Source organism: Oryx dammah, unplaced genomic scaffold, assembly GCF_014754425.2.
Source record: "Oryx dammah isolate SB20612 unplaced genomic scaffold, SCBI_Odam_1.1 HiC_scaffold_3, whole genome shotgun sequence".
Taxonomy (NCBI): domain Eukaryota; kingdom Metazoa; phylum Chordata; class Mammalia; order Artiodactyla; family Bovidae; genus Oryx; species Oryx dammah.
In genome coordinates this window covers 76,819,362-76,834,046 of record NW_024070187.1, presented here as the reverse complement: position 1 = coordinate 76,834,046, position 14,685 = coordinate 76,819,362, and the positions used below count along the sequence as shown (strand labels likewise).

At 35.0% G+C, this 14,685-nt stretch overlaps 1 protein-coding gene across 1 annotated transcript in view; it reads right to left on the bottom strand.

Annotated features, from left to right (window-relative positions):
- The window catches only part of ADGRL3 (adhesion G protein-coupled receptor L3), a 734,126-nt gene that overhangs the window by 113,399 nt on the left and 606,042 nt on the right, over positions 1-14,685 (bottom strand). The window contains exon 16 of the mRNA XM_040238287.1: positions 2,175-2,384. Within this exon, the coding sequence (XP_040094221.1) occupies positions 2,175-2,384 (210 nt within the window). The remainder of the gene's footprint in view (positions 1-2,174; positions 2,385-14,685) is intronic.

The following is a 14,685-nucleotide window of genomic DNA, read 5'->3' as shown; positions in this document are numbered from 1 at the left end:
TACGCCAAAGCGTTTGACTGTGTGGATCACAATAAACTGTGGAAAATCCTGAGAGAGATGGGAATACCAGACCACTTGACCTGCCTCTTGAGAAATCTGTATGCAGGTCAGGAAGCAACAGTTAGAACTGGACATGGAACAACAGACTGGTTCCAAATAGGAAAAGGAGTACATCAAGGCTGCATATTGTCACCCTGCTTATTTAACTTCTATGCAGAGTACATCATGAGAAACGGTGGACTGGAAGAAACACAAGCTGGAATCAAGATTGCCGGGAGAAATATCAATAACCTCAGATATGCAGATGACACCACCCTTATGGCAGAAAGTGAAGAGGAACTAAAAAGCCTCTTGATGAAAGTGAAAGAGGAGAGTGAAAAAGTTGGCTTAAAGCTCAACATTCAGAAAACGAAGATCATGGCATCTGGTCCCATCACTTCATGGGAAATAGGTGGGGAAACAGTGGAAACAGTGTCAGACTTTATTTTTGGGGGCTCCAAAATCACTGCAGTTGGTGACTGCAGCCATGATATTAAAAGATGTTTACTCCTTGGAAGAAAAGTTATGACCAACCTAGAGAGTATATTTAAAAGCAGAGACATTACTTTGCCGACTAACGTCCGTCTAGTCAAGGCTATGGTTTTTCCTGTGGTCACGTATGGATGTGAGAGTTCAACTGTTAAGAAGGCTGAGTGCCGAAGAATTGATGCTTTTGAACTGTGGTGTTGGAGAAGACTCTTGAGAGTCCCTTGGACTGCAAGGAGATCCAACCAGTCCATTCTGAAGGAGATCAACCCTGGGATTTCTTTGGAAGGAATGATGCTAAAGCTGAAGCTCCAGTACTTTGGCAACCTCATGCGAGGAGTTGACTCATTGGAAAAGACTCTGATGCTGGGAGGGATTGGGGGCAGGAGGAAAAGGGAACGACCAAGGATGAGATGGCTGGATGGCATCACGGACCTGATGGACGTGAGTCTGAGTGAACTCTGCGAGATGGTGATGGACAGGGAGGCCTGGCGTGCTGCGATTCATGGGGTCGCAAAGAGTCGGACACGACTGAGCGACTGAACTGAACTGTTGATCATATTTTCTGTTTTGTTTTTATCAAGAACAGTTGGCTGGTACTATTCCTTATTATCCTCTTTTATTTCTTTAACTCCCTTCCTTCCTCCTTTCTTCTCTCCCTCCTTCCCTTCCTTTCTTGATATGGCTAAATGTCATTAGTAATAAAGTATGACATTAGCATTTAAAATGTAAACAGAACTTGAAAAAATAAAAAGTGTAAAACAAAATTGGGACAAGTATATAAATTAAACGCATGTACACCCGTGGTGGATTCATGTCAATGTATGGCAAAACCAATACAGAATTGTAAAGTAAAAAAAAAAAAAAACAAAAAACACAGTATACAGTTTGAACTATTTTCCAAAATAAGTCAATTAGAAAAGTCATGTTAACATCCTGTATCATGCATTGAACCTGGACTTGCAATTCATTTCACATATGATATTATACATGTTTCAATGCTATTCTCCCAAATCATCCCACACTCGCCCCCTCCCACAGAGTCCAAAAGACTGTTTTATACATCTGTGTCTCTTTTGCTGGGATGACCCAGAGGGATGGTATGGGGAGGGAGGTGGGAGGAGGGGTTCAGGATGGGGAACATGTGTACACCTGTGGCAGATTCATGTTGATGTATGGCAAAACCAATAAAATATTGTAAAGTAATTATCCTCCAATTAAAATAAATAAATTTATATTTAAAAAGTCATGTTAGACATGCAATTTTCAACATAATTTCCACTGTCTTTAAAAAGTTTATTATTAAAGAATAACAAATACGCATTAGAAAAGATACTCCTCCATTCCCTAAATTACTTAACTCTCCTCAATATTCAGCTCTGTGATTAAAAAATAAAGACTAATAAAGAAACATGGTTCTTTAGAAAGGCAAATTTATGAACAGAATTTCTCAAGAAATGTACATTCATACATCCATATATTCTCTACTTCTTTATGACAATTGACATGAAAAAGGGCAAACTGAATAAGATATGAAAATTCTTAACTAAGACAACTGGAAAAGAGGACACTTTCAAACAATAATATTTTGAGTATTGGAAAGCTACAAGTGGAGAAATTGTTTTCTGATAACAACATAAGTTGCTTACTGGTTGATCTGTTCTGTTGATCCCAATCAAGAAAAGCAGTTCTGCTACAAAAAGGCTGATGCAGAGGTTCTTATGGATGGTGTTACGGTCACTCTGGAGCCCACGGAAAAAGCAAAATGTGAAGATGCAAATCAGGAGGCACACAAGGGACAGCAAAATTCCAACCCAGGTGATCACATCCAGAAGAAGGTCATGGACAGCATCACTATGCTAGAAACATGACAAAAAATACGTAAGTTCCAATCATATATAATGAATTACAAAGTTTTATAAGGGCCTGGATTCATGAAACATGATTTTTAAAATGTATTAAAAATCCTCCACACAAACAATGAGTAAGACGACTTATTTATTTTTTCCTAGTCCACAGGTAATGCGTTTTATCTTTACTCTGAGGTGTAAATCAGTTTGTCAGTAGTGTTCACACCTTACTTAGATATGTTCATTTTCAGCATATAAATAGTTGAAGCAAAACAACTTAGTTCTGGCCAAAGATTTCAAGGTAAAGCTTTTCATTTTTCTACACCATGTTGCTTTCTTACAACTTGTTTTTAAACAATTCTTGCTAGGGAATACTTTCTTTAAAAATCGTTAAACATTTAGGGAAGTGGTATCTTAACTGAAGTGTTCTCTGAATTATTGTTTTTTAAATAAAAATTATAATTTATCTGTTCTATAAATCCTTTATCAGAATTTCCAAGGTTGAGTTCATAAAAGTATGTGATTTTATAAAGATTCCCAGTTAATTCTGAAGGACAGTCACATATGTGTACCATTTATTTAGTAGAAGATCTAAAAGAAAAAGGATAGTCATTGGATTTATATTCATACTGAAGGGCTTAAAGAGATCAAGAATTGTGATCCCTAAAAGGTTTTACATGAATAGAACCTGTTACATACAGATGGAAAATAAGCATTCAAAATTACTATACTATATAAGAAGCCCAAAACAGATAGTAGAATTATGAAAAAGAAATATGCTCATGAGACCTTCCACACTGAAACTGCATTTTGTGGCTCTGTTATAGACCTGTGAGTTCCATACCTGACACGTTTCTTGGTTTTTCCACAATCTCATGTGTCTTTGTTCTAAGATTCAAAACTCTATTTCTACTCTATGATAGTTTACCTCCATCCAAAACCACTTCTGTGAAGCTTGAGAATTTATAGTAACCCAACACATTGAGAAGGCAATGGCACCCCACTCCAGTACTCTTGCCTGGAAAATCCCATGGATGGAGGAGCCTGGTAGGCTGCAATCCATGGGGTTGCTAAGAGTCGGGCACGACTGAGCGACTTCACTTTCACTTTTCATTTTCATGCATTGGAGAAGGAAATGGCAACCCACTCCAGTATTCTTGGCCTGGAGAATCCCAGGGACAGGGAGCCTGATGGGCTGCCATCTATGGGGTTGCACAGAGTCGGACACGACTGAAGCGACTTAGCAGTAGCAACACATTGATATGCCAACATGTTGGAGCAGACTTGAGAAATTTTCTGACTGTCAATTCCTTTTTTCTTTCTAGGTTTCTTGAAAAGTCTTAAAGACCTAACTTCCATCAAAAGGGTTAATAAATAAATATTGGTTGATACTTAGGAAATGGTATTCAAAAGAGGAGTAGAAAATTAGTATTCTAGAGATACAGTCCCAAACATGAATACTTCTCAAAAATCTAATATTAGACTTTAAAAAATGCAAGTAGAAAAAGTACCTATACAGTATGATTCCATTTATATAAAATTTTAAAAGACACAATTCAATTACACTGATTTTTATGGGTCTATGCATAAGTAGAAAAAAGAATAACATGTGCATAGGAAATTTTTTAGTAGAAAACAAAGAGATATGTTTCTAATTGACATCTTCTCAACTGTAGAGATCATACACATTGATTTTTGTTTTAGGATGGAGTTACTATTTACATTTCATTGACTCCCACATTGTTAGTTCACCTTAGAAATATATATATATACAGTTTTTTTAATTTTTTTTATTTTATCCAGACTTCGTCCTTTTATGTTTTATGGAAACTTCATACAAAGATTATTCTGAATGTGGAAATTCTCCTTACAAGTGAGCCACCATGCTGCAACCTGAATCACAGCACTTCACATACCGCCAGATACAACTTCACAGTTGTTATCTGATAAAGAACTCTGCTAGGACACTGTCAATGAAACAGTTTTGATATATTCCTGCATAACTCTAGATGTATTTCTCAGAAGGAGCTCAAATCATGAAAGAAAAACCACATGAAATTTTGCTTTAACTGCTTTTTTCTCCAGGGGACACAGACTAGTGTTGGTCTCTGACAGCTTAAATTACTGTTACTATTGGAGAGTGGTTAGTGCTACTGGTTCCCTGAACAGAGGGCTATTTGCTCTCTTCTTTGACTTAAAGGAAAGATGCTGTAATTGAATATCAAGCACCAATGTTCAGCACAGCAGTCTTTCATAAATGGCAGATATACTACATTCTCAAATGTATCCTAAAGATCTATAAAACTAAAAAAAAAAGAAAAAAAAGAAACCAAATAACTTCTGTCTTTCCTGGGTAGTTGCATTATTAGAAATGTATATATACTATACTCAGTGCCTTCACAGGTCTTAACCTCATGCAGAGTTATTAAGAGAAGAGTACCAAATGTCAAAACAACAGTACAAAAAGTACAAAATACTCAAATGAAGAACAAAAATGTCTAGCAATTAATTAATAATCATCTTTCAGGTAATACTGTCTAGCTCAGAAAACATAAACATCAACAACCTTATATATACCATACTGTGATCAAATGCAACTCACCACTCGAATTTTATCAGTAAGATGAAAGAGAAAGAATGATGGGCACTAAATGTGAACAAGATCTATGAGTTTAGCATTCTTTATATCTGTCATATCAGAAATTTCAGGAGACCAAGCCATGATAAAAACCAACCCTTCTTCAAGAGGATGGTCAATTGACTAAAACTCCAAATAGGAGTATATCTTTAACAATGCTATAACAGATCAAGTATTCTTATTTCCAAGGTTTCATGTTTGTGAACACTATATAATTCAAATCACCTTTGACATGAACTACATATCATTATGTGACTTGAGATCTTTTTAAGCATATATCTTATTATTATATTCCAGTACTCAGTACTGGACATGACACATAAGAAATGCTTAATATTTGTTTTTGAATGGTTATAACCCTGCACCATTTAGACCAAATGTCCTAGGACCCGGACCCTCTTACATCAGTATAGCTTTAGCTTCCATTTAATCTCCATTGGAATTTAAAAAGGATCAATATCAAACATTATGTTAAAAACTGAGTCCTTTATCCTGTTTCTCCCTCCACTCTCACCCCCAGATCTACATTTCCCTCTATTTTTTTCATTTCAGTAAATAGCAACACTTCATTCTTTGAAGTTTTCTGGCCAAAAACTTAAGAATCATATTGATTCCTTTTACACACACACACACACACACACAAATTACTCTTAATCCATCAAGAAATCTCATAGATCCTGTCTTCTATCTGACAGCTGCCAGTCATCTCAATTGTACCACACTGGTTAGAACCACCTGATTTTTTTTTAACAGCCTCCTAAATGAATTCCCTACTTTGACCCTCATCTCTATTGTCCTTTCCTCTCTATTCAACAAGATAGAGACACTGGATGCTTCCATCAGTGAGTCAGGTAATAAGACTCTTTGATGGAAGCATCCAATGTCTCCCATTTCAATAAAAGTAAAAACCAAAGTCTTTACAAAGATCTACAAGGTCCCAGAAATCTGTGCTTCTGTGGAAACATTTTCTATTCTCCCCTTCGTTCAGTTTACTCAACCCCAGTTGGCCTCCTTTGGCCCATGAATATGTCCAGCACATTCCAACCTCACAAACTTTGTACTTGATGTGTTCTTGGTCTGGAATGCTCTTCCAAAAGATAGCTGTGTGATTTGATCCACTACCTTCCTTCAGTACTTCATTCAAATGTCACCTTCTCACAGAGCTTTTTTGAATCATCCCATCTAAAATTGCAAATATCATTTACCCAACTGACTCTATTATTTTTCCTGCATTATTTTTCCCCTTAACATTTACCTATATTAGATACTTTATTACTATTTGTTTATCATCTGTGGCCTCTACTAGAAATTGCACTCCAAGAGAATAAGTTGTTTTATCTTCTGATCCCCAATGTATCCTCAGGTCCTATAAAGTTGCATCCTAGAATAGATGTACAATTAATATATGAACTGAATAAATGAATCTCTCTCTAATTATTCCTCTCTTCTGAAATGGCCTTAGATTATAAACTAAAAGTTGCATCATGCTGCCCAATCTTTGGGACTTTTTTGGCTACATCACATGGCATGCAACATGCAGGAATGTGGGATCTTAGTTCCCTGACCAAGGATTGAATCCCTGCCCCTGCAGTGGAAGCAGAGTCTTAACCATGGGACCAGCAGGGAACACCCACTTTGGTTCATAAATCACCTGCTCTAAAATCTTGAATAAGATATTTTAAAAAATAGAGCTGGAGAATGAGGAGACTGTTAAACCACAATATCTTAAAATATGTGGATATATCAAGGTGTCAGTATGACAAGGAAGGCAAAACTCTGCATGGAAATAAGAGGACTACAGAGTAAATCTGAGAATCAAAAGATGCGGATTTAACCTTGTCACTCTAATTTTGCAATTGTTATCTTGAAGAACTACCTACCCTTTACAGTATCAAAACCTCATACATATACAGATAAAATAACAGAGGATTCAGGTTATTGTGTGGTAAGATAATATCTGTGAAAGTAAGGAAGTCAATATTTCTTTGTTCTTGATTAATCTAAAAATATTCTTAAATTTTTTCATGCTTGAGAGCAACCTTCATTTAAAAGTCAAAAGTCTATACGAATAATACAGGGTAGAACAGAAAAATAATAACTGTAGCAAGAACAAATGTTAATGTTATTTTGCCTAAGGATATCAAACATTATTGCAACCAACTAATGAATTACCTAATTTCTTCTTATAACATTGTCAGTTTACTTTATATCATTAATAATATTTGCACTATTATAAATTAAGAGCAAAATATGTCCATAGCATATGAGGAGAGAGATTTTAACTTTAGAATCTGAATTCAACCTTTATTGCTATATGTTTGTGCTAAGTTGCCTCAGTTGTGTCCAACTCTTTGTGACCCTATGGACTGTAGCCTGCCAGGCTCCTCAGTTCATGGGATTCTCTAGGCAAGAATACTGGAGTCGGTTGCCATACCCTTCTCCAAGGGATCTTCCCAGGTCAGGGACTGAACCTTCATCTTTTAAGTCTCCTGCATTGGCAGATGGGTTCTTTACCACTAAGACCACTTGGGAAGCCCTTCATTACTATACAATTCTGTTTATGATATTTATATAACAAAGCCCAAAGGTACTTAATTTCACCTCTATACATATTTTTTCCAGAGTACCATAAACTGCTTATGTACCAGTGTACCATAAACTGTTACCATAAAACATTTGGAAAATTCACAAAAAATAAAAATAAACAAAAAAAATAAAAAAAAAAACTTCAAGGCAACTAACCTCTTAAAGATGATGGAAAACTATGCAGAATCATTATAAGCAGAATGATTCATCAGAATATACTTCCAAGAAATTCATTGACTCTTCCATTTTAGAAAGAAATGTTTATGAAAATAACACTTGTTTTTCTAGCTTTTTATGAAGTTTATATTCACATATGAAATGCAGATATTTTGTAAAGGCTACAGAAAGTTTCTGATTTCCCTTTTATCTTCATCTCAATGAATCTGCTTTGTGCCATCACTGTTGGGTTACTGAGTAATTCAAATACCACAAAAGAAATAAGTACTTCAACAAAGGAAAAAGATGGCTTAAACAATGATGCTTTGTGAAACTCACTCTGTCAATATAAAACTCTTAAATAAACCAATAGGTATATTTAATGAAACAAAGCCCAAATTCATGGAATAGGAAAATGTGGCTTTTGCCTCAGAATATAAAAATAATCTGAGTCAACTAAGACCCTTATGTAAATTTTGATATTTCCAACTTTATTTTCCAAAAAGTAAGTCAGCAAATAAGATGGAGAAATAGATTTTGAAATGCTTTTCATTTTAACTTCATAAGTGTTTCCAGATAGGACATAAACTGTATGAATTAATTCTGAACCCTTCTGTATGTTTTCTCTTTTATATATTTTTAGAAAGCTGAATTTTCCAGACACTGCTTAAACAATTACCCTATAATAATTATTATTTGTTGGTCAGTAATTTTCAAGAATCTGTTTTACTTTCTGCATTAAAATGTATTATTTTAATGTTGAGTCAGATTTGCTAAGGTGTAATAATATGTTTTTTAACTTGCCTCTCAAACATATCTTGTTCTGAAGTGCTTGTAATATAGCTAAAATGAGTTTGATTTTTTAATTCTTTGCCATTGCAGGAGCACTAGATTTGTTATTAATGTATCACATCAGCATAAGGCATTGTTCTGACTCAAGAATTTTACTGAAGCCAGTGTTTGTTATGAAAGCCCTATTTTCTGATAAATGTGGTAAGAATTCTGTGAAATAAGTTTCTTGCATTGCTCCAACAGATCATCAAACACAAAGGTCACTCCACAAATACTTGGCAAAATAAAGGGCTCAATGGTTTGAGGAAATAAGGATTTTCTTTGTGGAATAAGGTGAAGGTCAAAGTTGAGTAACAGTAAAAAGAATGATGAGGCTGCATTTCTTATGATTTTTATGTAGATTAACCAAAATAACACAGCAGTAATTTCCAAATTTATATCAAATTGAAAAAAAAAATCAATCAAATATTTTCAGACTTTAACTGCCGAGAGAAACACTGGCAAGTAAGAGCACACAAAAACATACATATCCAACTGTCTTCAGAGTTCAACAGAACTTATTCAGAATATCTCTTTGGTTTTAGAAGCACAGCATTGTATGCCTAACTTATGTAAGATTTACTTGATTTGAATTATTATTATTTTTTAAATTTCATCACATTTGGGGAGCCAGATTCACAACTACATTAATGAAGGAAACAGAAAAAAAAATAGTAGGAAATGTGGAAGCTAGGTATCATACAGTAGCTGAGAATTAAATGGGGATATAGGTTTTTTAAAAGTACAGTTGATTAAAAAAAAAAAAAAAACAACACAACTGGCCAATTAGAATATTTTTAAGTAAATGATGTAATCAAGCAATAAATAAGAAAAAGATTTTAGAGAAGTGGGGTGAGGGTAAGAAATGAAGTGAGGTAGAGAGAAAATTTCATCTTTAACATTTCTGACAGTGATGATGATGATGGTGATAACAATAATGATGACGATAATGATAGCTGACACACAACTTTCAAAATACCAGATTCTTCTAGAGGTGCTAATTTATTCTACTAGGGTAGTCACTTAGTCCTATAAAACAATATGACATTATATTATTATTACTTCCAATTTACAGATGAAGAAACTGGAGCACAGAAAAGTAATTTACCCAAGATTATTCAGCTAGTAATGTGGCAGATACAGCATCAATGGCAGAGTGACTACCTATCCAGGTTTGCTCAGGAATGTCCTAGTTTTAGCAATCAAATTTTGGTATCCTGGGAAAATGTTCTCCAAGACAATGAAACTATTTCAGAGATCAGAGATAGGTTCAGTTTGAAAGAAAAATATAAAATCCATACAACTGTTTAGAAAATAGAGGCTGAAAGCAACACTATTTTTAGTATCAAATGTCTGTGGCATTGAATATTCACTTTCCTTAGTGACCCCTGCTGTTCTTGCCCCTGACTGTTGATGTTGGAAACCCTGATCTGCAGTTCCTAGTATAGAGTCAAACATGATGGCATCATTCTGACTGATGAAACCTAAGTATGCCACTTTAGTGTCTTGTGATCCTCAATTCCTCTTTGACTTAAATGTTTGGATTAATTGTTGTACTTTGTATCAAGACTGCTAAATTGATTTTTAACATTGTTAATACTGGGACAATGTTTCTAAGAGTTCACTGATGAAACTGAGAACAGCTATAATATAATGATAATAACGAAAAAGAATGCTAAACAACTATGCTATATTAAAAATACATGAAATTAGATTATAGAGGTAACAAAAACAAAGCATACTGCACAAAATGCTGAATTTAATTTGTGACCAGGCATAAGTGTGAATGTATGGAGAGAGGCTGAATCTCACAGGAATGTTTTTGTAAGATAAAAAGCTATTTTTTTTTCCAATCTCCCCTCAAATGGTACCAATGTTCAGTTGAAATTAACGATGGGATAAGCTTGAGTATTCCAAAAGAGTAAACATGCATTAATGCTTTGTTCCCTTGATTTGTCTGTACACCTGAGTAAAGGTGCATTTTTCCTGATGTACTTTTCCAGATTCAGAGGTTGCAAATGAAATGTCCTATGGGTAGACAAAAGGGGAAATTTTGATAACCAATGTTTTGCTTCCTTATAAATCTCACCAGAAAAGAGCTGATTCTGTCAGATCTTACTAATGACAAAAAAGTGATGTGTTTAATCTCAGAAACAAAATAATGTTTCCCCTAGGTCTTATATATTTCAATTTGAAAAATGAAGTTTCAATTGTCTTCTTAATTTCCATAAAGATTTTGATTAAACTTCAGAAGACACAAAAGACTGTTAATATCTTGTCCAGACATAAAATAGACTTTGCTTATCTGTCTGCATACTTGATAGACAGTGCAAATGTAAATTTTGGAAAATGTCATTCAGTCTATAAACTCTTTACAAAAGAAAATGAAAAAAAAAAAAAAAAGAGAAAGAAAATGAACAGCTGTTACCCACTTAATGTCCTGTACACTTTGTAGAAAATGCTTCTAAAAAGGGATGTGATTTGCTTACTTGTGATAATGAGGACTCATAATGAAATTATTTGGTCACTTTTCAGTTTCCTCAAAGTGTGTAGAAGTACTTAATGAGCCTTTTCACTTTCTAAAAATGGAAGGAAACAGTCTCCTTGAGACATGTGCCTTCAGGATGACTATTACTGGGGCCGGCCATAGACAAGATGCTATAATACTGACTTTCATAAAATCCTATTTTCAAAGTATGGAGCAAGAAAAATGTCTTTCTCTAAATTTTATATATATGACAGATGACAGTGGAGAAAAATATTACAATATGACACATTTATATGTTTTTCCAAAACTGTTTGATGAGCTCTGAAGCAGCTATGAGGAATCTGGTAAAAGATACTCTATCTTATTCTACCCAAGTTGTGTGAACTTCTGTGTAGGTTAGAAAAAAAAAAAAAGTTACAGAAAAACATTGCTTATTTTTGGGATTTAAGATTGTTTACAAAAAAAAAAATCTCACCAGAAAAGAGCAGTTATGTTAAATAGGACTTTATGATTTCTATATTAAAACTAAAACTTTATTGGATTCCAATCTTTATTTCATAATTTCACAACTATTTATTTAAGTGCTTTAAAGCCATTATCTCTGATAGTGTTTTATCTTATGCTGACATTCGAGGTGCTTGAAAATGGTTCTAAATCATGAATATTTTGGACATGGACAGACTATATGATGAATTCAGAGATTCAAAGGAATAAATTGAAAAACAGCTGGTTTACCAAAACAAGCCTGTACATATAAAGTGAATGGGAATTTTTGGAGAGCTGGGAACTAATACCCGCAAGTCTAAAAACCTACTAAGCAAAGTGATTAAGTAAAGTCCTAAGTATTCTTTGCTGAAAAGTTTTGTTGAGCAGATATTTATTTTGATGCCATCATATTGTATTGACATTAAGAATCAATGTAATCTGGTTTCATAAGATGAAAACTACAGGTTAGAGTGAATTTTACTATACACTATATTCAGTTTTAACACTATCAAAAAAAGGATAAAGACTACAAATAGAAAAAAAACATGTCATAGTTATTTTTATTAAACATATATCATATCTGTTTAATTATTTTGTTGTACTAACTTATTTAATTCTCACATTTATAAAATGTATAATAATATAGTCTAAAAATTTTAATATACAGTAAAGATTTTTGCTGTATCAGAGTACAGAAAAAGCATTTAAAAATATAATTATAGGTTTTCACAATATTAGCACTACTACTAATTAGTATTAAATACTAATTGTAACTTTTAAGTAGTAACTGTAACTTTTAGGTAGTAATAACACAATTATCGAACAATTATACCAAAGAAACTCTTATACTGTTAAGAAAGTTCTAGGACCCACAAAAAATTTCCCAATCTGAAGATCTGGCAAAGGGACTGAGAATCCCCTGGGAATTTGACTTTGGAGGCCAGTGGGATTTGGTCACAAAACTTCCACAGGACTGGGGAAACAGACTCTTGGAGGACACAAACAAACCTTGTGTGCCCCAGGCACCAGTATAAAGGAGCAGTGTCCCCATGAGAGATTGAAGCAGACTAACTTGTGAGTGTCCAGGAGTCTCCGGTGGAGGCAAGGGTCCACAGTGGCCTGCTATAGGGTCGGGGCACTAAATAAAAAGGTGCATGACGCACAAGTCGTTTTGAAGGAGATCACCATTACCTTCATTACCCCTAACATAGTTTGGGTTCAGGACAAAAAACAAGGAGGGAACACAGTCCTGCTCATCAACAGAAAATTGGATTAAAGTTTACATCAGAACAAGACCCAGTTTCCCCCACAGTCAGTCTCTCTCATCAGGAAGCTACCATAGCCTCTTATCCTTATTTATCAGAGGGCAGATAGAATGAAAGTACATTCACAGAAAACTAACCAAACTGATCACAAGGACCATAACCTTGTCTAGCCCAATGCAACTAGGAGCCTTGCCATGTGGGGCCACCCAAGATGGACAGATCATGGTGAAGAGTTCTGATAAAACGTGGTCCACTGGAGAAGAGAAGGGCAAATCACTTCAATATTCTTGCCTTGAGAACCCCATGGACAGTATAAAAAGGCAAAAAGATAGGACAATGAAAGATGAACTCCCCAGGTTGGTAGGTGCCCAATATGTTACTGGAGAAGAATGGAGAAGTAACTTGAGAAAGAATGAAGAGATGGAACCAAAGTGAAAACAACGCCCAGTTATGGATATGACTGGTCATGGAAATAAAGTCCAAGACAATAAAGAACAATATTACATAAGAACCCAGAGTGTTAGATCCATGAATCAAGGTAAATAGGAAGTGTTCAAACAGGAGATGGCAAGAGTCGACATCAACATTTTAGGAATCAGTGAATTAAAATGGACCAGAATGGGTGAAATTAATTCACATAACCTTTGTATCTACTACTGAGGTCAAGAATCCCTTAGGAGAAATGGAGTAGCCCTCACAGTCAACAAAAGAGTCCAAAAATGCAGTACTTGGGTGCAATCTCAAAAATGAAAGAATGATCTCTGTTTGTTTCCAAGGCAAACCATTCAATACCACAGTAATGCAAGTCTATGCCCCAACCACTGTTCCGAAGAAGTTTAACTTGAATGGTTCTATGAAGACGTACAAGACCTTCTAGAATTAACGCCAAAGAAAAACATGTCCTTTTCATCAGGGAGGACTGGAATGCACAAGAAGGAAGTCAAGAGAAACCTGCAGTAATAGTCAAATTTGGCCTTGGAGTACAAAATGAAGCAGGGCAAAGGCTAATAGAGTTTTGCCAAGAGAACACACTGGTCATAGCAAACACCCTCTTCCAACAACACGAGACAACTCTACACATGGATGTCACCAGATGCTCAATTCTGAAATCAGATTGATTATATTCTGCAGCCAAAGATGGAGAAGCTATACAGTCAGCAAAAACAGGACCAGAAGCTGATGTGGCTCAGATCATGAACTCTTTATTGCCAAATTCAGACTTAAATTGAAGAAAGTAGATAAAACCACTAGATGATTCAGTATGACCTAAAACAAATCCTTTATGATTATACAGTGGATGTGACAAATAAATTCAAGAGATTAATCTGACATAGTGCCTGAAGAAGTATGGATGGAGATTTGTGACATTGTACAGGAGGTGCCAATCAAGAATGTCCCTCTAAAAACAGAAATGCAAAAAGTCAAAATGGAGGTCTGAGGAAGCCTTACAAATAACTGAGAAAAGAAGAGAAGCCAAAGGCAAAGTAAAAAGGAAAGATATACCTGTCTGAATGCAGAGTTCCAGAGAATAGCAAGGAGAGATATGAAAGCCTTCCTAAGTGATCAGTGTAAAGAAATAGAGGAAAATAATAAAATGGGGAAGACTAGAGACCTCTTCAAGAAAATTAAAGATACCAAGGAAACTTTTAATGCAAAGATAGGCATAATAAAGGACAAAAATGGTATGGACCTAAGAGAAGCAGAAGATATTAAGAAGAGGAGGCAAGAATACATAGAAGAACTGTACAAAAAACATCTTAAGGACCCAGGTGTGATCACTCACCTGGAGCCAGACATCCTGAATTCCAAAGTCAAGTGGTCTTACGAAGCATCACAACAAACAAAACTAGTTGGAGGTGA